Source organism: Corapipo altera, unplaced genomic scaffold (genome assembly GCF_003945725.1).
Source record: "Corapipo altera isolate COAL_440 unplaced genomic scaffold, ASM394572v1 2b, whole genome shotgun sequence".
NCBI classification, from domain to species: domain Eukaryota; kingdom Metazoa; phylum Chordata; class Aves; order Passeriformes; family Pipridae; genus Corapipo; species Corapipo altera.
Genome location: NW_020884874.1, coordinates 27222890 through 27247075, shown reverse-complemented (window position 1 = coordinate 27247075; position 24186 = coordinate 27222890). Strand labels below are relative to the sequence as shown.

Here is a 24186-nt window from a genome sequence, read left to right as displayed (position 1 = left end):
TCACCACTTCCCTTGGCAGCCCAATGTTTATAAACATCATCCGCTGACCATTTTCTTTTTCTCATGGTGTTTCAATGTGTAAGAATTATGGTGGAATTTTCAGAAACTTTCAATGCAGTGTAAAAATCACTGCTTATCTGCATGTATAGTAAGGAATGGCCTTTCTGGGAAGTTGGCTGGAATAGGCTAGCAGGGTTTAAGTAGGCTCAATTTAGACAGGCAAGGACTGACACACTGTAACGCAATATTAGTATACTTTGATGCACTTATTTTCTGTCTTAAATATTGGAATCCTGTCCATCAATTACTGAAAAACAAGAAAACATGACAATGTATGCCACTGTAATAAGTGCATACACATTATTTCACAAGGAAACTGGTTTTGAATTGCTGTGGTGATGAAGCAAGAACTCAAGCATTGTTTTAGTCTTCAATGATGAACTCAAGACATTTTATTTATTTTGTGTATGTAAAGTTGTGAACAAATTAAGAACAGGAAAGTCTCTTGATAAATTGTTTCTGTCACATGAAACAAGGGCCTTAAGGGATCCTTTGGAAATATTTAGTGCCAAGCTGGTCTGCAAGCAGCTGCACACCTGTGCACTTTAGGAAGCACAAGTGGGTCACAGACTAGAGAAAGTGGCAATGTGCATGAGGTACTGAGAAACCCTACACCCTTAGAAACATGCTGTTTCAGAGAAGGTACATTTTAAATGAAAGGGAGGATACGAAGTCAGCCCTTGAAATGCAATGCTTGGAGACAATACGCATCTCAGTAACACGAAACTAAATCACTATTTATCTAAATCTACAGGAACGTACACAGACAAGTGTACATACACAAGACAGTTAAATATAATAGCAATAAATGGTATGTAGGTTTTCAAGCTACCAAGAGTAATAGTTTCTTTATTATTTCAGCATAAAAGATACATAGATCAAGTTATAACTTTAGCTTGCAAGATTAAAATCAAGTTCTATAGCCACTAGCTAATATATGTTTTAAAAAACCCAAACCTTGTGTTTATGTAGCTGTTTTGTACATCAGTTGAGATTACTCAAAAAATAAGAAGAGTATAAATTATATTTTTAATCACACACACCAAGTCTTCATATATGTAAACTAAACACTGAAAGAGAAGGCAGCCTGTAAGAATTTTCCTTTAGTTTATGTAAAACCTTACTGCTTGGTATAGTCATGTATAAAATGGTACATTATCATGGTAGTTTTGAAACGTCAAATGTCTCTTCTCCCATTGGCCTCTAGCAAAATGACAGATAAACGGGCTTTCAATGCTAAACGTAACAAGAACTAATCACCTTGATTTGGCTGATCTGTATGTCCAAAGGAGATGATGATGTTTCCAAAGTTTCCAGTTCTTTTTCTTGTTCAGCTATCCAGATGGACAGAGCTTCATAATTATTGCCAAAATGATCCCACTTGTTTTTCACCATTTCCATGCTTTTAATACTAAAATTAACCAAATTAATTAGAGAGAATAAACAGTTTAATATAATGAAGCTGCCCATATTCTTGTTAAAATAAAAATGGAACTTATTCAACCTACAGGAGGATCTTTAAAAAACTCCTAGTTTTAGAGGACCAAGTTGTGTATCTAAATTCAAACTTGGTTCTCTCTTAGACTGTGCACCAAATTCAAACAGTTATATGAGCCATAGTGAGGACACCGAAAGGTAAAAGTACAGCTTTATTCATCAGCTGTACAAGAATCTCTTCACCACAGGAAGGGAAGGGAAAAAGAACATCAATAGGATTTCTATGGAATAATATGGAATTATGATTATATCAGAAATCTAAATATTTAGATAACTGAGTGCATAGATTTTAATCATTTAGTCCCTAGATCAGAATCATTACAATGTGTAATGTGGATGTACACATAGCCACCAGTGCTTGACTGCTTTATTAATCTTGCTTTTTTATAACAGCAATCTCCCCATCTTACAGGAAGTTTGTGTTTTCTGCTGCAATGATTTCATATCAAGCCAAGAATGAACAACAGATGTGACTCAACTCCCTCAAAGTTAATAGGTTTATGTTCTTTGAAACATACATTATAGGTATGTTAAACAGAGACAGGTTTTGACTGATTATTCTATGTCTTAGATAGCAAGCAAAGCACCTTTTTTTTTTTTCAGCAGTAAGAAGTCTAAGACCATTATACAAGGCCTAACAGCATTAACTTCCAGTATACAAGTTTCTGCTCCTTTCAAGTCATTGTAAAGAAACCAGTACTAATGTAGGCCCTGCACACAGTTTGCTAAACACACATTTTCTATTTCACTGAAAATATTAAAATTCCACCATAAAAGTTTGAATATTACAAAATTTCAAAATACACGTTCCTTTTAAATATAGCCTTAAAAACCATTCCATGTCAAAAAGTTTTTAACTTCTTTCCTCCTTATTAAAGCTAGAGGAAGCCTTAAGAAAAGATGTAATCTAAAAATGTAAAAATTAGTATTTTTATTTTTTCTTATTTATTTTCAAAATAAAAAAAAAATAGGAGTGTCAACAGCCATTTACTGATAAGAGTGTATGCAAATTCAAGTTACTTGTAAGAAATCAATGTGCAAAAATACTTCACTCCAGACCAGCCCAAGGAAATAAAACTGGAAATCAGAACCAAGGGACCAAACGAGTGACACAACTGCTGAAAATCCTTCGCTTTCGTATCTGCTTTTCTGATAGTTTTAAGAAAGCCACAGACTATAGGGAATATCATCCCAAACAGACTGCACAGCTGTCCATGTTCTCCTTGGAAAACAGGTGTGCTGAGTTCTTGCTGTGAAGAGCTGCTTAAACTTTTCACTCCTTTTCCTGTTCATTGGCATTGTATGTACCTTATGTATTTGGAATACCTTCACTTCAAATTACTTGTCCAAGATTTTTATTGGTGATGCAAGTTAAAACATAAGCCTTACGCACTTATTATATGTTCTCTACACTCACTACAGAGAGTTTACCGAACCTATTTCATATCTACATTGGAAGGGTATATATATCAATGATGACTTTCATTTAAAAATAGGTGACATTATTTAAAAAATAAATATTCATTGCTGGAAGGGTGATTTTCTTGGATTGAAAAATCACACTAGTTTTCTCTCTAATAGTGGAGAAAATTATGTATAAAGTAAGGTATTCAGTAAGAGATGGTAGAATTTGACCACAAATCACTGTAACACTTCATACTGGAGAAAACATTATATAAAAAATTAGATAACAATTTACTGCAAAGGCTAGTTATTCTGGCTTATAACTGTTCTTCCACATTAGGAAGAAAATGGCACTAAATTAAAATCAGATTAGTATGGCAGTGGTCAATATGGGAAAAAAAATCCCAATAATTTGGGCATTGCCCTCACTCATATTCAGATAGAGGTGGTGGTACCTGCTTAAACTTACACAGCAAATTATTCTACAGAGTAATTCTAGTAAGACAAGATATATGTGCTAATTATATCTATTACTTGTGTATGAGAACTAGTATGTGCAAAAAATAATGATTTCATACATATATATAAATGTATGGATGGATGGATAAAAGGAGAATAGCAACTGAAGCTGAGTAACTGAGTTGCTTGTTTGAGAGAAGGAATTAAATTTTTATGAATACAAAAAGCTACAAATATTTAACAAGCTTCTCTTGGAGTTTGAACTTTTAATTTTTCAACAAAATTTGGCAAATTATGCCTTCGATTTTGCAGCAGCAGAAGCAGCTTTTGATATTGCCTATGAAATATAATTGGGCATTCAGCTAAGATGAAGGCACTTCTTGACACTCCTAAGGAGAAACTGGAATACGGAAAACTGAGGCAAATAGGGTAAATGTGCTGTTCTCATACTTGCACTGAGTTTTTTCTTTCTGAAAGAGTCCAGTACCTCAAGAATGAGCTTAATTATCCCTTCTTTACAAGACTGGGACTTAAAGATAAGTGACAGGTTAAATGTAACTAACTTCTATTAACTATATATTATTAAAAAAATATTTTATTTGCACACACTCTTTTGACATATTTGGTACTATAACTTGGTTTTTATGCCAGAGCAAGCTGGAAATGATGGAGCTGATGAGACAACATGAAATGCTGACAAGGTATTCTAGAAATCTGATACAATCTTATAGTGAAGGATAAATATTAGGACTTGTTAAGAACATACTCTTCTTCAAGAGTAACTTCCACTTTTTTCACTTGTTCTTGGATTGATTTTGCCTGATGCTGAAGAGACTGCTTGTTCTTTGAACCAAGCTGTATCTCAGAAGAATTCTTCACCAGATTCTCAGCCTGCACTGCCATTGCTTCAGTCTGTTTAGAAAGTTCCTGTAAGGATGCAAGTCGTATTAATACAACTACAAACAGTTCCATATATTTATACAGAAAGTATTTTTCCTCAGTGTTTGCGGCTGGAAAAGAGTATCTGTGTCCTACGTGTATATTTTGAATGTGTAAATATCTAAAAACAATCTCTGAAGAAAGTTATTTTCATGTTGCATTTAAGAAAAGTTCATTTGAACAAACTAGCTTGAATTAAATTTATCAAGGGAAGTTATACATGCAAAAGTTTTTAACTTAACAAATCAAAATTTATTCTATAGCTCTACAAGAAATTTATTTTTGAATTGTGGAAGATCATACGCATATTTATTTAATTTTTAGATCCTACTATTTACAAAGTGGATTTTGCAGTATCTCACATCTTGTATTTTCCCTTTTATTTAGCAACTATTTTCTTTCACAAACGTTAAACTCATACACCAAAACAATGGATGCTGAGCATAACCAAGATATGTGTAATTTACTATTGGATTCGTTAAAGGTAAATAGCAGTGTGAAAAGCATGGCACTTAGGAAAAACAGAATTACTTCTCCAGCAGTAAATAAAATGGGCTCGGATAATTCTGTAACACTAATTGCAAGTGGCATATTCTGGATTATGTCCACAGTGTAGAAGTCTCTCCTTCTTCTCCTCAGGTCTAAGAGTGCTAGTTGTCACATTTCCCATAACCTTGCCCAAGTGCACCCTCTATTAATGTTGATATGCAAGTGCTCAACGTTGGTTTAATAGCACAGATGATTACTGAGCACAAAATGGGAAGTCCTCAAAATCACCTTAATTTTCATGCATGTGCTTCAGATGTAGACTTTGAGTAATCCTTCATGATTTTTTTCATCAAATGATTTTTTACATCTAAGCAGTTTATGCAGTCTCTCATCTGTATATTGCACCAGCATAATGGAAAACCATGCAAAGATTGAAGGCAATACACTCAGCACATGTCAACAAGCAAAGAAGAAAGATATCTCAGCTCCTGTATTTCACACAGCAAATACCTTTGTCTGATCCAGTTCTGAGGAGAGGCTCTCTAAACTGCTAAAGTTTAAGATACGTTCAAGTACAGAGCTTGCTTGATTGAGGTATTTTACTACCGTTTCTTTGTCTCTTTCAAACTGCTCCCATTTATTTATTGTGACCTAAAACAAACAAACAAAAAAACGCAAAACAGGAACATAAAGACAAAGAGATCAAAGGGGTAAAACAAACTTTTCATTGTAGGTTAATGAAGAAGGAAAAAAGAGAAAGTCCTGACATAAAACAATTTCTCCCAAAAAGCCATCTACTAAACAGATGCAAATATTCTAAACCAAATAAAACTTTTCCCTTGAATTTTCACTGATTCATACTGTGCTGTGCTAAAAAACTCTGTTCTCTAAGGTGCCAGCAATGTTTAAATCTTATATTTGAATGTCCTATAAGATGTCTGAAGTAATACATGCAGAGACTTATGCTTATGGTGACAGATAGTAAAAAATATCTAAAAGGATTTTCAAGTTCTTTAATGAAATAAATTATAGTAGAAGAAAATCCTTACTCACAGGAAAATCACACATAAGAACTTATTTGCTCTTTTCTGATAATGCAGAATTTTGATTAACATACAGCATTTAATTCTCAGTCACAAGAATTATGACAACTTAAAAAATTATTTTCTTGATTATGAAGTAGAGCTGAAGGCATTATATATGGGAATCCTTAGAGAAAACATGGGTTTCAATAATAAATGCTTACATAAAGAAGTTATTTGAGCTCTATTGATCATGTTTCTCATCTTGTGTTTTATCATGGGGAATACTTTTGACTTCAAACATCTATATGGAAGAGTGGACAGGTGGATTACTTTGAGAAATGCAAAGGGCAAATCACATATGGGTGCAAGAAGGTATAAATTCTAATCCCAGTGCAGTCAGTGATTAGTTATACAAGCTGAAACAATCCATTTGATTTCTCTGTGACTTTTTCCTTCCTTCTTTAAATTTAGGATGACGGCATGTTTTTCACACAGTAGTTGTGAGGATTACATATCACAACATCATGTGATATTAATCTAATATCCAGCCTAAGGACTCTGAATTAAAGGGTGTCATCTTTAGTAACCAGGAGAAAGACCCTCATCTAAAAATTAAATCACAGATAAATTAATTAAAATAACAATTATGAATCATTTGTGACTTCTAAACATTTCCAAACAAAATACTGTTTCTTTATTAATTATGAGGTATACAGCAGCTTCAAGAAGTTTTCATGGAGGTGTTGACCATGAAAACCCCAAGGACCAACAGTCAGAGGTGAGAAACTGAGCTCAGTTTTTTTTATATTTAAATAATGAGGGGTTTACTCAGTTAAAAAAGAAGCGAATAAAAAAAAAAAAGAAGAAAGCATCGGGCTTTATTTCTATGTGCAAAGGACTCACCTGCAGTTGCTCTTCACGTTTCTCCATAGTCTGCTGCATGTTTTCCAATGTTCCCTCCAATTTTTGCAAATCTTCTCGCACTGTGCTGGGCAGTCCACCTTCAACCTGCAGCCGCTTGGCTTGGGAAATCTGCTTTTGCACATCTTGCCTTTTTGCACGGAGTCTTCTTGTCCTTTGCTGAAAGGATTCATCCAACAAGAATGATTAGACTTTTTAGCTCCTTTGGGAAACTAGCACAATGCAACCACTTTCCGTTTTTGCATGAGTATGCAAGGAGGGTAACAGACAAAGGGATAAACTCTGGCAAGTACTCTTCAGAGTCTCATATACTCTTCAAGTATATGCCTAGGCTTCCAAACTGTCTATACACCTTTTGTGGCATACAGATGTGAGAAAAATAGTGACAGTGTGGCCATTTATCAAAAAAAATATTTGAGAAAGCAGAAGTCACAGCAGTTGTGCAATCACAGCAGGGGTCTCAAGTGAATGTATTTCTCAGGACTGCCCAGAAACATTCAGGTCTACTCTGCACTTTCTTAAGGCACAGGCTGGAGCCTCAGATTGATCAATGCAATGTATCAGCCTTATGGGAGAGCAATAGGGGAATGGCTAAGTTGTGCAACTCTTTCTTGGATGTGTTTTGCTTTGTAGCACTATCAGAAACTCCTTAGACTACATCCTTTCTCCTTTCTAACATGTCTGACCTATGCCAGCCTTGCTAAGTAAGCTCACAGTTCCCTTCTCAATTCTACTCTGTGTATCTTTGGGTCTGTGCCAAAGTCTATTTCATATCACCAAAAAAAAAAAAAAAAGAACTCAGTGAGAAGTTAACTATTTCTACTAACTCTCCTAAGATGAATAAGAAATGTAGAGTATTAGAAGAGTGAATACAACCCTTAACACATACAATAGGGCTTACAAACTCCAAAGAGTTTAGGTAAGACACAAGTAAGACTTAGTAGTGCTTGGTCAGACAGTAAGCCATGTCTGACCTTACAGAAATAGATGTTAATATAAAACACTTAAATAATGCCCAAACATTGGAAATAAATTATTCCTAGTCTTATTAGCTTTGAGCAGGTTTTAATTTCCCATATTTGGCCTTAAAGGCCATGATTCTTGCTGTATGCAAGCCATATCACTGATTGTTATTGTAGCTTGTAGATGTTTTGATCTATTATCAGTGCGTAAAACGCCTCCTGCTCTACTCCTACAGAATGGAGGCCTATCTGCCACAACAGTAGCTACCTAGAGAAGGAGATGAGGCTAGAGGTACACCTTCCCTCCAGCATTTAGAGTTGAGGCCACATCAAACTGCTGAAGTAGAGAAATTTCCAAAGCCAGAATTGTACCCAATTTCCCATGATTGAGTCTGAAATGCAAGCTTTAAAATGGTAAAAAGATAGAGCCTATATATTTGCAGAGTATATTTACCCAAAATTTAAAGTAATGAAGATTGTTTTTCAGGTGTTTTGTGCCTAAAAAAAATGTACAAAATAGAAGTTGAAAAACAAGCTCATCTTTAGGCATTAACATTTAAAAAATACTGAAAATCTTTTTCCTTAAAAGAAATGAATACTAGGCCATGTAAGACGTTTCCTTTACAACTCTTCCAAATTATGCTAATGTACATCACAGAATTTTGTAACTACATAAATTCTCCCTTTAAAAAAAAAAGTATATGGACATGAGCAATTGTCCTACCTGATGATGAAGCAGTAGTTGCTGAGCTTGTAATAAACTTTCTGTGTCCAGGATCTTTTCAGCCTCTGCTTGGACTTCTCTAGAGTTGTTGATTAACTCTTCAATTGCACTCTTAACTTCTTCTTTGTACTGGACACAGTCTCCAACAGCGCCTAAAGTATTTTCAATCTACAATTACAGATAACTTTAAATATTTCATGTTGAAAGGTACATCTCTATTTTAAGGGTACATTTATTATTTAGAATATTTTTTCAAAAAGTACAGTAAATTGTTTAAATTCAAACCATTTTTATCTCCAGCATTCTTGACACCTTTACTTTTACATTGAAAGAGTGTCTGTAGACTCAAAACGTGAGGAGACCTTTGTCTTGTTTAAACATACTCCCTTTGCCATATGACAAACACCTATCTGTGACAACCGCTTACTGGTGATCACTTAGAAAATACACACTCTTTTTATCCTTGCAAGCTTACTCAGATTCTGAAACACCTTCAATACTCAACTCACAAAAAGCCTTCCTACCATTTGGACTGTGTTGAGCAATGCTTTGGTGAATCACAAATACATTAAAATGACCTATTACCCTGGTTACATGGACCACAATGTGCATGTGGTGCAATATCCAGTCTCAGCTTGCAGAATTTTATAAAGAAGAAGATATATCTATTGAACATATCTGAATGTTTTACCCTCTTAGCATTATTCAGCTAACTACTGGTGGCTGATTCTCAGTACAGGTTCTGTTCCTCATACAGTTCCTGAGTTTTAAGGTTTTAATCATAAAGTATTCTGGATATTTTCCTTTTCCCTTTCTCCTTTCCCGTCTCCTCTCCGTTTTTTCCACTTTGGAGAGTCTTCAGATTCAAGTCATTCAGTTTCCTATCATGTAAATGCTTAGTTCTTACTCTCCTAAACCATTGCTGAACTCTGGAAATACCCGGTATCAGTCCTTGTCTAAACAGTATCATCCATCTGATTACCAAACTTTATAAACAGTATTCAGACTCTTAAGAATCAGCAGTCTTTTAACTACAGTATAGAGTACATTTAGATTATGCCTTTAGATTCAAAATAAGTATAGATTCTACCTCTTATTTTCTTTCATTACCTTCATTACTTGCACTCCCCTATAGTTCTGACTCTTAGAGGAAACAAAAAACAAAAGTAACTAAAAAACCCATAAAACCTAAAGAAAAAAAGGTAGTATCTTAATTTTTTTGCAGTCACTTAGCAATCACACTGGTTGCCCCAATTTCCCAAACACAGTTTTCAAACCACAGAAGTTTAGACAAGTTTCAATAAATACACAGAACTTTTATTCATTTGGAACCCTAACAAGACCTCTCCAAGAATTGACATTAACAGCAGAATTTGAAGTCTGAACTCTTTCTCTGTCCTGAATTCTCTATGGGTCTATTCCACCTTCTAAGTGCAAGTTGGTCTAAGTTTCACCTGATTTTTCTTTTAACCATATAAACTGTAAAGCAGTAAGTTCCCTGAGAGTCCACAAAACCCAAGGGTTCAGTGGTTCTGGGATATTTTGCTTGTTATGAGTTAGAAATTTTCCATGATTTCCACAGTTACAGTATCTCATTATCATTCAGACCTCAGAGAACTGCAGTCTTTTCCTGCAAGTTCAGGGCATGATACACATCCTTAATGACTAGAAACTACCTCAAAGTAGTGCATTATTTCAGCATAAAAGATAAATAAATCAAGATTGAAGTAAAATTCTATATTCACTAGCTGATTTGCATCACAGTTTTGCCAATGTTCACTACAAGCTGATTTTAAAAATCTAGAAATAGGGACATTTTGATTTGAGACACATTTACTATACTTTCTAATTCTGCAAAGGTAAAAGATCCACTATAATAATGTCAGTAATTTTTACCTGCTACCCAAGGAGTACAAATGAATTTTTTCTTGCTGAATGCTTGCAGTTTAATTAAAAAGCATAGCAGAGAACTTATGCTTGTGAAGCCATTATTGATGCCATTTCATGCAACACTGTAAATGGAGAGTTCTTGTGTGTCTCATACTGTACCTCAGCCAGCAAATCTAGGAGTCCCTTGAAGTCACTGGAAAGTTTACAAAGTTCATCCTCTGTCTCTTTGGCCTCCAACTCAGGACATACTGCAGTCAAAACAGCAAGTCTGGATTTCAGCCAGCTGTGATTTTCTCCATGCTTGTGAATATGCTTCCTAATTTCCTACAGAAAAAATCAAAACATATTTTTGCCAAATAAACAAAATTAATAGCTGGCATACATGGAATCAGTTCAAAGATCAGTAGTTTAAATGTACTACTTTGTTTTTAACACTAGAAATGTAGTATTTTTCTATTTGCACACCCTATCAGATTCTGTCCCAGTCAATGGCTAGGCTTTTGTATTTCTTTCACAGCCTTCACTACTAGTTAGACTGTTCATTAGTAAGTAATAGTGGAGTACTTTTCCCTCACAAACTAACCTTTTTATTTACAATATATACATAAATGGCAGATATCACATGTATATTTTCTATATAATGACCATATTTCTTAGTTAGAATTTAAATCTTAATTGTTGACTTTCCCAAATATACAATTTCATGTGATATAAAGTTTTGTGTACCTTTTTTCCACTTAAATAGGTTTCCCCCTCTTCCTTTCACCTAGTAGTTCATTTATATCTTTGTGGCAGTGCTGATGAGATGCTGCTAGCAGCGAAACTGCGCGAGTAAATCAGACCTTCTGGAGCAGAAGTACCCTTTAAGCTTAAGCTCTAACAGTTTTATCAAGGTCATCCTAACAACGTTTCTCTGCACAGTTAGCCTCATAACCAGCTCACAAACATCTACAGTATGTGACACTCCTATTTTTTGCTACTAGTATGTGAAAATAAAAAGAAAGAAAGAAGGGTCAAGCTGGGTCCCAAGTGACACAATAAATTATTGCCTAAAACTAATTTAACTAACCAACTCAACCTTCAAGTATTCTATCACTTCTGTTACCAGTCACCAATGCAAAAGTGAATGGTAGAATATCTTTTCCTCCCCATTATACTATTGTAGAAGGGAATTTTTATTATAGATTTCCTTAAATAAGTAATTAAATGTAACATGGTTCAAAAATCTGCAGTCCAGAAATTTTTGCTTTTCTTTACACAGCACTTTTAAATGTGCATAGAATAGAAGGAGGGGCAAATATTTATTCTATCCATTTTAAATATACAGGAAAAGGGACCTGCCATTCTCTAAGTTATTAAAAGTAGGAACTTCTTCCATACTTTGCTGCATGTGCAACTTTCTCCTGGAAGTGTTTTTAAGAATATCAGGAATCAGCAAAGCTACTACGATCTCCATAGTGAATCAGTTGCACAGCTTCAGAATACAATTTTATCCAGAGTCCCAGTAGCGATGACAATAGTTTTGTTAGAACATAAACCAAGGGCTCACCCCAACAGATGCTTTACATTGCTTGTATTTGGCAGTATCATTAACACTTTCCTTTATCTTCTTTAGTTCTCTTTCTGTTGAAGAAATCCAATTTTCCAATTCAGAAAATCTGAAATAAAACATCATATAATGCAAAAAAAAAAAAAAAGAAAAAAGTTTAAACAAAAATTGCCACCACCAAACAGTAACCTCTTAAATGTAAGCAAAACATTATAAAATCCACTCAAAGCCCCATTATAATCTGTGGAATTACTACATAAATTATAATTTTCTACATGAAGCTAACATCACCGTATCATTCTTTACGTGGTATTGATCTATGATGACATATAGAGGAGTGACCATGCATAAGGCTCTACAAGACCCAGCTAGCAATTGAGCTGCTGACACCTGCTCTTATAGCCCTTCCAGGTGTCCGAGTGCTCTGTTAGCTTCATGTATGTGCTGTCTATCTGGGATTTGAGCTCCTTCAGGACTCGTTGGCTGCTTTCCAATGTACCCCTCACTGGATCAGAAACTGGCAGTTTTTGGCACAGTTCTTCAATTCGTTGTAGCCTTTTCTCACACAGGTGGTAAGATCCCTTATCACCGAAGAACAACTGATGGGAGACAAAGCAGAAAATTCAATAAAACTACAAACTTGCAGAAATCACAAAGCATATCTATATATTTTGTTTATAAACTACTAAGATAAAAAAAATCATAAAGACAAGAATTGATCTACGCTGGGCACAAAGTGTTTAGTGGCTTAAATGTTGGTCAGAATTTCAGTTTATTATTGACATAGAAATTTATTTCTGTAAACACCCCCATGGCAGTGTATAATTCATACCATGTGTTCCTTGATCATTCTTTCATTGCCTTCTCTTGATAACACCTTGTTCTGTCGAGCTAGTTCAGCTTTGCACTCCTCCACTGTGACCAGGAACTTGCTTTTCTGTACTTCAATCTTCAAGTGGATCAAATGATACGGAGCTTCTGTTTGAAGATCCTACACACCCACGGGGCAGTAAGGAAGCACAGAGAAAAAACACTACTCCTATTACCTCAGGGTGAAGTTACTACAAATAAATTATCTAAAAACTGATAATACAGAAAAATTGGCATATATGTGCATGAACAGATAGGGATTTCTCTGTATTCACTTTGTTACCAATATGTCTTAGATATAAGGTCATAAGTTGAGACATATAACATGTATGTATAAGACACACTACATATACATCTTCATTCTTGGCAAGATATGCCAAATATTTCCTGTATAAAATAGTATTCACAATTGTTTCCAGACCTTGCTGCTTGCCTGCTAGTGAGAGACCAGTCATACATCATTCCAGCTTTGACCAGCAACACACTGTTGCAGGCAAAAAATTCCATAGCTTATGAGCAAAGTTTGTTCAGTTTTTAGAGTCTTTGGCAGAAGACACAATTTAAACTGATAGCCTGACCTCTTACAGATTATTTATTTTGGTTGGTTGGGAAAGTAATTGCAATCATCCAACATCAGCATAAAGAAAAGTTAGCATATATTCTCAAGAAATGTTCTTAACACAGGTATCATTACAGCTATATGTAGGGAGAAAATGAAGGTTTTATAATTAATGTCTCACATTTCTTGACTTCACTTAACCACTTTACTTAACAGAGTTTTTTCAAGAGGCTATTTGTAGGTGTAGCTATATCTAATGTTGTAAAATAGATTTTTTTTCTTTTTTTTCCCCAATTGTACAGGAAGACAAATAATCAACTTACTTGTTTTATTTTTCAATATGTAGGTCATGCAGAAACTTTTCAAAACTAAGATTTACAATTTCCAGAGACATAATTCACTAACCTTCCACTGCCTATGGAGTTTTCTCACAGCTTCCTGCAGGCTGTGTTGCTCTTGTTCTGGGAGGATGTCAGTAAGTTCATCACAAGCTTTCAGAAAGGCATTTAGGACTCTCTGATCCAACTGGTTAAAGAATTCCTGAAATTGTGGCAGAAAGTGAGAAAGTGAGAAGATGAATCTGGTTATTGATGTAGTAACCTGAAAACATAAAGTTCCTAACACACACGGTAAGTTTTAAGGTTACTTCCGTTGCACTGAAGAATTTAAACTTGAGCTAAGGAAATAACTATTTCTAGCTATTTAAAGTCCAGCAAATTAACATATTCTCATCCAGTACACTGATATGGTATTTTAACAAGAATACATTTTAAAGCTACGTGCATAAGTAATGGTTATAATACAGACACAGGTATTAATCTGAAAAAAAGAGTAGTGCATGCGTGAGACTGACAAAATATAGTATTCTAACTCTCAGTGATCCTACTGACAAAACCTGCCCTAATTTCTACGGGGTCTTTTCACCTTCTGGTTGCTTACATCCATCAGTAAGAGTTGTGATCATTATTCCTTTTCATTTTTCAATCTTAGCATTAGTTTGACCTAATCTGTATAACTTCTACATGTGCAAGAAACTCACATCAATTTTAGAATTAAGTAGGCTTTTCATTTGTATGTCATGCACTCAAAGATTTCCATGAGGAAGGTCAGAGAATTTACTCACGCTATGTTTTCTGAGAAGTTCTTCAGGATTTCCTTTTTCTTTTAAGCAACAATTGGCAATCTGTATTACTTTCTCCAGTTCTGCTCTAGACTCCTCAAATTTCTTCATCAAACGGCTATTTGCTTCTATGTTTTTTCTCCACTCACCAGCTTTCCTGACCATATTCTGAGTTACAAGCAAAGAAAATGAGCTGGCACTTTCACATTGGTTTTTATTTGCTCTCTTGTACCATGATCTTACAAAACATGCATTTAATTTGTGTCACTCTTTTAAATATATGCTTTTCACCATGCTTCTCCCTCTCCTGCTCCCATTTTCATAATTTTTAATATTTAGGCTTGAGTTAATGTCATCATTCAAAAAAAAATTAGTGGATACCTAATATAGATGTCTCTGATACTTTCAGAATGCCTCTACCATTTGATTAGTGTTTCTTTCCTAAAGCCTGCTTTCATATGCAAAGCACCTGATTTGGCCAAAAGCTTGCCATTTCATTTTTCCTAGTATCAAACTATTTCCTCCTAATGTGACTTGACATGAAGGTGGTTTGACCCATGGATCCAACCACTTCCATGCTACATGTCTTCTGACCTGGAATAGGTTTGTAAGATCATCACACTAAAAGGTGGATAAGTAACCAGAAAGAAAACTGCTTACAAGAAAGACAGAAATTTTGTAGTTTATTTGCTGAAATCTTCTTGTTTTGCAACCTTAGACACAGCTCTTCCATTATTCTGTGTTTTAGTCTGTTCCAGTGCATTGCATTATTCAGTGGTTACAATTCCATAAGGAAGTAACAAAATTTACCAGGAGAATTGAACAGTTCAGCAGTTTAATCACTGCAAGGCAGTTCCAAAACCGCTTACTATACACACACAGTTCATCATCCTCACTGATTACAAAACCCAGTGTAGTGAGTTTTGATTAGCGAGCTAATCAAATCTGTCATTCTCAACTTAAACATCTTACTAAATCTTTTTAAAGTTCCCTGATAAAAATAAATGCATAATATTAGAATTATGTAGGAATATATTCTTTACATGAAAATATTCCAGTTTCCAGTATTTTAACTCTAGATATGTCACATTTTGTATGGTTATACCGTATTTTATAGGTTTATTTTCTAACATAAAAAGAGACAAATCACTATCCAACTTTATAGGAACAGAATAATTAATATTGAACATGGTAGATTTACCCGGCTACAACTGTATCTGATTTTTCTACTATAAGCTAAACTTAAATAATGATTTCTGTTACAAATCAAACCCCACTTATCTTGAGGTACAACCCACAAATACCATAAAAATTTTGTAATCCACCTCTCAGAGCTCTTTACTGATAGGTGATTTTCTGTAGTTTAAAATTCAGTTTAGATACCTTTATACTGAACAATAATTGCCTGAAAACAAATATAATAGAACCCAATGTCTGGAGATCTGACTCCAGGATAACCATAAAATCATAGAATATACTGAGTTGGAAGTGACATACAAGGATTGAGTTTAACTCCTCATTCTGCACAGGACAACCCCAAAAATCACACCACGTGTAATGGTTAATTTCATATTAGAGTGGGGCTAGATGGGGGCTGAATAGCCCTGAAAATATCAGTAATAATTGATAATAACAACATAGAGTTCTACAGGTAAGGGGGAATATAGCCCAAAGCATACATCTTTATATTAACAAATGCAACATATTTGCAACCTTCTAGATTCACAATCCATGACATTTTCTGAGTAAATACAAGGACCAGCAACAGTAGCATGTTCAAGAGTTTCCACCTTCCATGTTTTGTGTGAAGCAGGATGTATGGGAATATGGGAGCAAATAATTAGCCAAGACAATAAAATTAGGAAAAAAATGACAGTGCAGCCTTTAACAGTAGGATTTCAGATTCCTCATTCCAAAGGAGCCTGAGACATATGAAAGCTCTCTTAAATCCCAGCTTCCGCTGTGGTAGGCTCACCTCTGAATAACTGCATGGAGAACATGACTGTCAGTCCCCTGACCACTTATCACCTAATACAGACAAATCCTTAATTAAGAACTCGGCACCAGAGAGGAGAGCTATCCAGCATGGTAGCTACAGAGTGACAAAATGGATGGATCATATGAATAAACCTTCAAAAATATGCACCAAGGTAGGATATTATTACCTGAAAAGTAATCTGAACTTGTGTAACTTTCTTCTGAAACGTTGACTGCTGGAAATGTTGTAACACTTCACTAGAAGCCACACACTGCAGGATACTCTGACTGTTTCTCTCAATCAGGGACAAATCTTTCTTGCAGTTTTCTTGGTAAGCTACCAAATCCTGAAATAAAAAAACACATATACACCCTGGCCAGGAACAAAGGAGAGAAAAGTTTGGTAAAATAACAAGGTGGTTTTGACAATAAGAACAAAAGGGATGAGGTCAAAGAACCAATAAGAAACAGACTATACAAAATATTATATGGAATAACACAGACAACACGACTTTCTTTTTGTATGGTAAGTCTGTACCCAAACAGAGCTCTAGTTATTTATAAAAAAAAGGCACAGACAGATACCCAAGCCCTTCAGATAGTTTTAGAGAATGTTGATCAATATGGGATTTCTATATTTATTATATAATTGGAAGCAGGAAGCAGTGAAATCATTAGACATAAGAATGACAGCTCTCAGTAGCAGGTTGAGATCTTAACCTTCCTCACCTTTCAAAAAATTAATGTTTCATGTCAGCTTTTGGAATTCAGATTTCATTACAAATCCCATTAAGTAATGAGATAAAAAGAGAGAAAAAAGAAAACATGCATGAAGTAGTACAGGCTTAAAAAAAATGGTTTAAAAATCCTGCAGTGAGGAAACTATTCTGCCATTGAAGGTGCACTCTATTTCTTAGCACAAATCTTGGTTTACTCTCTGATCAGGCAGAAACCAGCACTCTCCATATAAACAGCATGATTTTGTTTCCTTGCCGGCAAATAACTCCAGAAGCAACATGTCTTTTTATTGTGACCCTCTGGGGCAGATTAACCTTTGAAAACAGAAGAGAGGAGAGCTCTTAGGAGCTGCCCCTTAACCTGCATTTTGGAAATGTGTTAATAAACAGAAGATGATTTACTTGGGAAAAAAATGGACTGGTTGGATTCAAGGTCACCAGATCATTTTTACTGAAATACAATCAAAGCTTGAAGTCACTGGAAGAGAACAGCCTTCTTGTTGGATTATTGGGCCAATCTCCAGAGTCATTACAGGTTTGAACTAATTTTTACATATAAACAAACACATAAATGAAATTAAATCTCTTTGTTCCATTATTTTTCCTGAGGGGCTCTAAATGGCTTTGAAATACTTCAGCTTGTTGCCTGAATATGAAGAAGCATTTGCTTACCTTACTGAGTTGCAATCCAAATTCCTAAGAAAGCTAATTGCAAATACTCAGAGGCAGCAGATCTTGGTAAGATGTTTCTGAAACTTACTTGGGCTTTTTGTTTAAGAACAGCTGTGGGTTGTGCTTCAGGGTCCAGGATAGAAATTATTTCATTGACTTTTTCAAGAGATTCATAAAAATGTGTGATTTGTTTCTCCAGTTCTTCCAGTGGAGACAGCAGACGCTGGCATTCATACAGCAGGGCACAGGAATACTCCTTAACCTTTTCACCATTAAAAAAAAAATATTGAAAAAGCTGTAAAATTCAATAAATAATAACTTCCTTTGCATGTAGGTTTACATAGTTGCTACCTAGTCTTTTTAAAGATTGATCAATCCTGATCCTGTATTACTTCTTAAAGAACAGAATATTAAATTTAAGAATGGTAATTGTAGCATCTAGGAGAAGTAATATGTTCTCCATGCTGAATCACTCTGTTGTTACAACTACATATTTGTTCAAATGCATATATGTGAGCATTTATGTACAGGAGCTTACTATTTATTAGTTCAACAGTCAACAACATATGTAGTAGAGAAACTGTTCTGCAACCTTGTTCAGCTGCTCTTTGATCCGTGTCAAAGTTCCCAGCATTTCATTCACTTCCTCTTGGGAAACTTCTTTTGTAACAAGTTGCACTGTTCTTGTAACCGCTTTATACTGAGCTTCCATTGCAGGCAATTTCTGCTTAGTATTCTGAAACAAGTGGTTCAAAAATATTTCAACAGCAGCATTTATGCATTCATGGGAGATACAAGACTGATAAAAGATATAAATTCTAATTATCAATTATTTTCTAAGTGGATACTGAGCCACGTTTCAAATGCATGAAAACTGAGCCAAAGGGTATCAGTCAATTCACGTGAATATCATTTGAAACTACACAGAAAAAAATATCTAGTTGGGCAGTATTTTTGAAATTTACTCTAAAAATGTCACTCATAGAATACAGTGATTTATATTAGCTATAGCCAAAGCCACACCACACCAAAAAAAAAAACACCACTGGTAAAAAAAACCAAACAAATTAGTAATGGAAATGTATACTAAAATAATTTTATGCTATCAGAGTTAAATAGTTACAAGTTTCTCTCTTATGAAGGAGAAAGAAAGAAATGAAAGTAAGACACTTACTTCTAATTCTTGTACAAACATTTTAACATCAAGGAAGGACATTTCTACAGGGGTTGAAAATTTCCTATTGTTTCCATCAATAAAAGCTGTCAAATGGGCAACACCATCCACATATTCTTTCTTCATTTTGTCCAGTTCATCTGCTCGAGCATACTACAAAAATGTAAAGCAAAAAGGAACAATCAAAAAAATAACCACCCCAAATGAGATATCTGGCAATTAAGAAATTACTTAAAGAATTAGCATGTTTTCAGTGCAATTGTTTGCTGAAAAATTATATTCAATGAAATGCAATTTAATGGAAACTGATCTGCTGAATTATTCAGATACTAATCATGTGCATTAATTTTGATAGTGATGATACTAAAAAGAACAGCATGCATACAAGTGGTCTGCCTTTTTTAAGGTTTGGATCACGAGGGGAATGCCAGACTCTCATTTTTTTCTAACCTAGAATCAACAATTTAATTAATTTTTCATTACCTAAAATACCAATTTTGAAAATTCAACCAAGAGAACAGAATATGAAAAGCCTAGAAAAACTGAAGGATAAGGGAAATTTCAGTAACAAAATGTTGGCTGGAAGAAGGGGAAACATAGGTCTTAGAAAGTGGAAAGAGCTGTATGACAGAAATGGTGAAAAGCCAGTGAGAAAAAATATATAGCCAACAAAAGAAAGAAGTTGTATCAGTAGGGGAAGAGGCATTTACGTAAGTGAATCACCCTAAATATCATCAGCAAATAAAGCTTGAGAACATTCTAGTCAACTGTCTGGAAAAGTTACAATAAAAGAAAAGCAATCATTATTTCCTTTTCCATTTAACTTGACTGAATACGAAACAGTCATGCCAGTAAGGAAAACAGATCTAGTGCCTTCAAATAGGTGATTGAAAATCACCAGAAGGGGACAATATCATTAGATGCACATTGACTACAGCAAAGATATTTTCTAATGTGTTTATGAAGTGTGAAAAAGTGTAATTAAGCTCACATCTTCCCTTTGCTTTTTAAAGACCAAATATAGAAACAACAATTCTTTTTTTAACAGTAGAATCGCTTTAATGAGATAAAGGGTAGGTTTTTTCGCTTACTACCAGTGCTTCCTTGTGGGTAAGACAGAAGTAAAGTCTGACTAATCTGGGGAAAACATTTAGTTAATTAACTTACACTGTATCTGCTTATTGTTGCAGTATGATAATTGATGAATGATAATGATAATTCATCAAAGAATAGTTAAAATAATAATTTTCACCCTTTTCACTGTTTAGCTTCACAGAGCTTTTACAATAACAATAGCTACTAAAAATCAATCATTTTCTTTGAAGAACAGTACAGGACATGTAAAAGTAACATTCTTTGCATCAAGACAGGTGACCATAGCAAAAAAACTACAGTTTATACTAGTTGAAAATGTCAAAAAATAACACTAAATAGCTGTATAACCAAAAAGATAAATAAAGAAGAGCCCCCAATAAAATTAACTATTGTCAGGGAGTCATTTCTGATTTAAATAATTATGAACAGCTAGACACCTTATTAAGTTGTACTATAGTCCTGTTAGTAGGGCAATCTGTCCTGCTTGCATGGAAATGACAAAGTAAATATTGAAAACTAACAAGGGCAATATCACTAACCTGTTTAACTTGCATGAACAATTCTCTCCATCTTCCATTTAGTAACAGAAGCTGCTGTTTAAGATCTCTGGAAATGGTCTCATCACATGTTTCAATCAGAAAATTACCAGCATCATTCATGGCTGTGTGCTGTTGGATCCAATGAGGTAAGTGTCGGAAGAAATCCTGAAGAAGAAAATGAGAACATCTTTCCAAAACCCTTTCAATTAGTCTTTATCTTAAATCACAAAACCAAAATTAATCACCAGCTAATGGCTTGATAAAAACTTTTTGAACAGTTATCCTCTGAAGCTCCTCACATAATAGAATATTATGCCATAATAGAATTTCAATGTCTGTGGACATAACCTGTGGAACTAAAAATTACTGCCAGTTTACTTACAGCTCATTTTAATCAGGTGAGGAGTTTCAGTTAAACATATGGAACTCCTCCTTAAGAAAAAGAGCTCTATAACTAAAAACACTGTTAGGGCTCATCTAATTTCTGTCCTGTGTTGAAACAACATGGGCTGATATAACCTGAGCCCTATACAGGCTGCAGAGGGGTTCTTCCCCTGCTGTAAACCGCATACAGCTTCCCAGAAGATCTGTGAAGACTGATTCTTGATCACTGTTTCCTCCTACCTCAGAACAGATGAGTGTACATGTGAAACGAATAGTTCTCACTGATATTTTTCCCCCCTGCCCCAGTGAGACAGCCTAAATAGACTGTGAGCATCTTGCAGGCAGATACATGCACATAAAGTGGTATAGAAGACCAGGACCAGCTCCCTCCCTTCCTTTTCTCTCTTCAAGAGGATGGGCAATACCTAAGGCAGGCTCCGTGACTCCAGCTATACCAGTAAACATAACAGGACTCCACCTCTGTCTCATGATTGTCCACATCTTCTCTGACATGACTTTGGCTTGTCCCTGCTACCCTTGGTCCTCAGGACTTAGGAAGGGGCAGTGATCCATTTTGCTATCAGTTCATAGCCTATCGATCTACCCTATAATTTCCAAGACTGTTCATCTGCCAGTGACAGTCCCACACAATCCCTTGCTCAAGGGTGGATGTGAAAAAGTCCTGTCCAACCGTATTGTCATGCAAAACCAGTTCAGATGCAACTGAAAAGGTCAAATGGATGCATACTGGCTTAATGTCTTGAAGAGAGAACTGACCAGTATACATCCATTTGACTTTTCAGTTGCATCTGAAAACAATACATAGTGTTTTCACTTCCTAAAGCTGAGATCAGTAGTGTACAGGTGCTCTGCACCAATGTATCGGTGAGTAAGTTTAACAACTTCAGTAAATTTTATCTGCAGTCTGAATCTTCCACTTGCAGTGGAGCAAACACCTTGCTTTGTGCAAAACCTACCCTTTATGAGCACATTCAAAAGAAATTAAGTCTGCTGAATCTGGCACTGGTCAGCCATTCAATGGTCAGGCTTACTAGAGGTCAAGAAGAAAACAGCACATGGAGTAAACTACTCACATTCTTGCTCCCACACGCTTATTCCCACAAAACATTACCTTCCTCAGACTCTGCTGGGGATTCTCTACATTGCAGGAGTAAACCTAAAGCATGTGTAAAATTTAAACAAGTTTGGCAGGTACTATGCTCAATTAAAACAATGCAGTTCTTTTTAAGGAAGTCCTACATGAGATCTACAAGCTCTCTGAAAACTTTTGGATAAAGATGTGTGAGAAAAGTGTGGGAGAGTGCAGTTACAACGAGGTTATTATGAAAAGTGCTTAAGAGGTACTGCAAGTAAACAAAGCAGTTGTAGAAGGAGTAATTTGAAAAATCCAGATCTTTTTTTGCAAGATCTTTGCTACAGGTTCACAGTAATGTTTCTGAAAACAGAAGCCTATGAGAAAGCCAACAAGCCACCTTCTTTTCCAAAAAGAACAGTGGTATGTGCTGGTCTTGAAATGAGAGATAATGAAAAGAAGAAGAAAGCATGACACCATGGTAAAGGGCTACTATGGCCTTTCCCTAGGATAGAATATAGTGGGTTTAAATAATACCAGTAAGGTTTGCAAATGAGAAACTCTGTATCATATTTGTATCATATCATATACTGATATATTTGTGGATTTACAGAACAAATATTTTGAAATGTTTAAAAATGTTCCCAAAACAACTTGTCTAAAGATTTTTAAAATGCCAGGAAATAGATAAGGAAAAATTACTAACCCATCAAACATAACAATATATATTAATATTATTGCAAGGCAATGAATGTTGAAATCTGTCATCTACATGTTAGAAAAAACAGTAGAAAAAATAATTTTCTTCAAGTGTCTTTATAGGTAGGCCATGACTATGCACTTTGGTGTTAAGAGCTGTATTTGCCTTTAAGTGAATCATGTAACATTCTTATTTCTGAGCAATACTGCTGCCCTATATTCATGTCAAAGATGACTCTAACCATGTTATCACAGATGATGCTTTCCTTCATTGTGTATATACGTAGATCCCACACAAGCAAACACTGACATACCTATGATGAATGAAGACAGTATAGAAAACCTGAAAAAATCTCTTGCTCTTGTATGACATTTCACAAAGCAAGCTAAGCAAATGCAAAAACACATCCCATGCTTCCCAATTTACAAAATAACCAGACACATATGCTATTAGTGCATACCTTTTTAGAATGTTCAGGCTGATTCAGCATTTTTTCAGCATCTTCCAGCCAAGCTTGCAGACCTGCCACAGTGCTGCTGTATCTGTCCCAATTAGCAATTACTTCTTCCAACATGCTTCTTACACTTCTCACCTCTACTGAGAGGTTCCTCCACTGAGCTGTTGTATCACTCATGAATTTCATCACATTCTCAACTTCTTCCACTGAGATACAGGAAAGACATTGATTATTTTGGTTATTATTATTTCTGTAAAGCTTAATTTCATGTTATGATTGCCCATTCTCATCAGATAATTACATTTTACTGTAACTTCTAATTTAGTAGGCTTTTATATACTTATGTTCACTTCACAGCCCAATTTTAGTGCAAAATCATGACTGAGAAATTAAACCTGTAAATTAAAGACTGACAAAAGTACATCAAATGAATGCTAAAATAAAACAGGCACACTACATATTCCGCGTGGTGTTCATTTCAAATCTGCAAGAAAATAAATCAGGGGATAAACTTACCTTAAAGAGGCATAAAATATGAGATGTATTATATAAAAATGCATATTATATCTGCATTGAAAAGTATGGAATGAAATTCTGATCATTTTTCCATTAATTTTGAAATTAAACTGCTGGTGATTTTTGCCATTTAATTTTTAATATTTTCCACATTGCAACAAAGGAACAAGTGTGTCCTCATTCCAGAAGAAAAAAAAACAGAGAAGAAAAAGGACCAAGGAAATGCTGAGACTTCATAAAATACACAGAATATAGATATTTTAAACAATTTTTAGCTCAGGTGTCCTCTAATTTCTACTGCTATTGCTGAATTCATATATGTGAGTACTTGTCCTTTAGAAAGCACTTTGTTATTGGATTTTATTAATAGCATT

The 24186-nt window shown here is 34.9% G+C and overlaps 1 protein-coding gene across 22 annotated transcripts in view; it reads right to left on the bottom strand.

Moving 5' to 3' along the window:
- SYNE1 (spectrin repeat containing nuclear envelope protein 1) overlaps positions 1 to 24186 on the bottom strand; it is a 296931-nt gene that overhangs the window by 192796 nt on the left and 79949 nt on the right. For 21 of the 22 annotated variants that reach the window (XM_027634233.1, XM_027634232.1, XM_027634231.1 and 18 more), the window contains 17 exons: positions 23300 to 23502; positions 20663 to 20827; positions 19029 to 19181; positions 18447 to 18590; positions 17943 to 18116; positions 16634 to 16792; positions 14472 to 14636; positions 13754 to 13888; positions 12752 to 12910; positions 12310 to 12518; positions 11920 to 12028; positions 10530 to 10694; positions 8481 to 8648; positions 6777 to 6953; positions 5359 to 5499; positions 4187 to 4347; positions 1321 to 1471 (listed from right to left, as the gene is read on the bottom strand). In XM_027634233.1, the coding sequence (XP_027490034.1) occupies positions 1321 to 1471; positions 4187 to 4347; positions 5359 to 5499; positions 6777 to 6953; positions 8481 to 8648; positions 10530 to 10694; positions 11920 to 12028; positions 12310 to 12518; positions 12752 to 12910; positions 13754 to 13888; positions 14472 to 14636; positions 16634 to 16792; positions 17943 to 18116; positions 18447 to 18590; positions 19029 to 19181; positions 20663 to 20827; positions 23300 to 23502 (2738 nt within the window). The remainder of the gene's footprint in view (positions 1 to 1320; positions 1472 to 4186; positions 4348 to 5358; positions 5500 to 6776; positions 6954 to 8480; positions 8649 to 10529; positions 10695 to 11919; positions 12029 to 12309; positions 12519 to 12751; positions 12911 to 13753; positions 13889 to 14471; positions 14637 to 16633; positions 16793 to 17942; positions 18117 to 18446; positions 18591 to 19028; positions 19182 to 20662; positions 20828 to 23299; positions 23503 to 24186) is intronic. The other variant, XM_027634243.1, reaches the window with a different exon arrangement.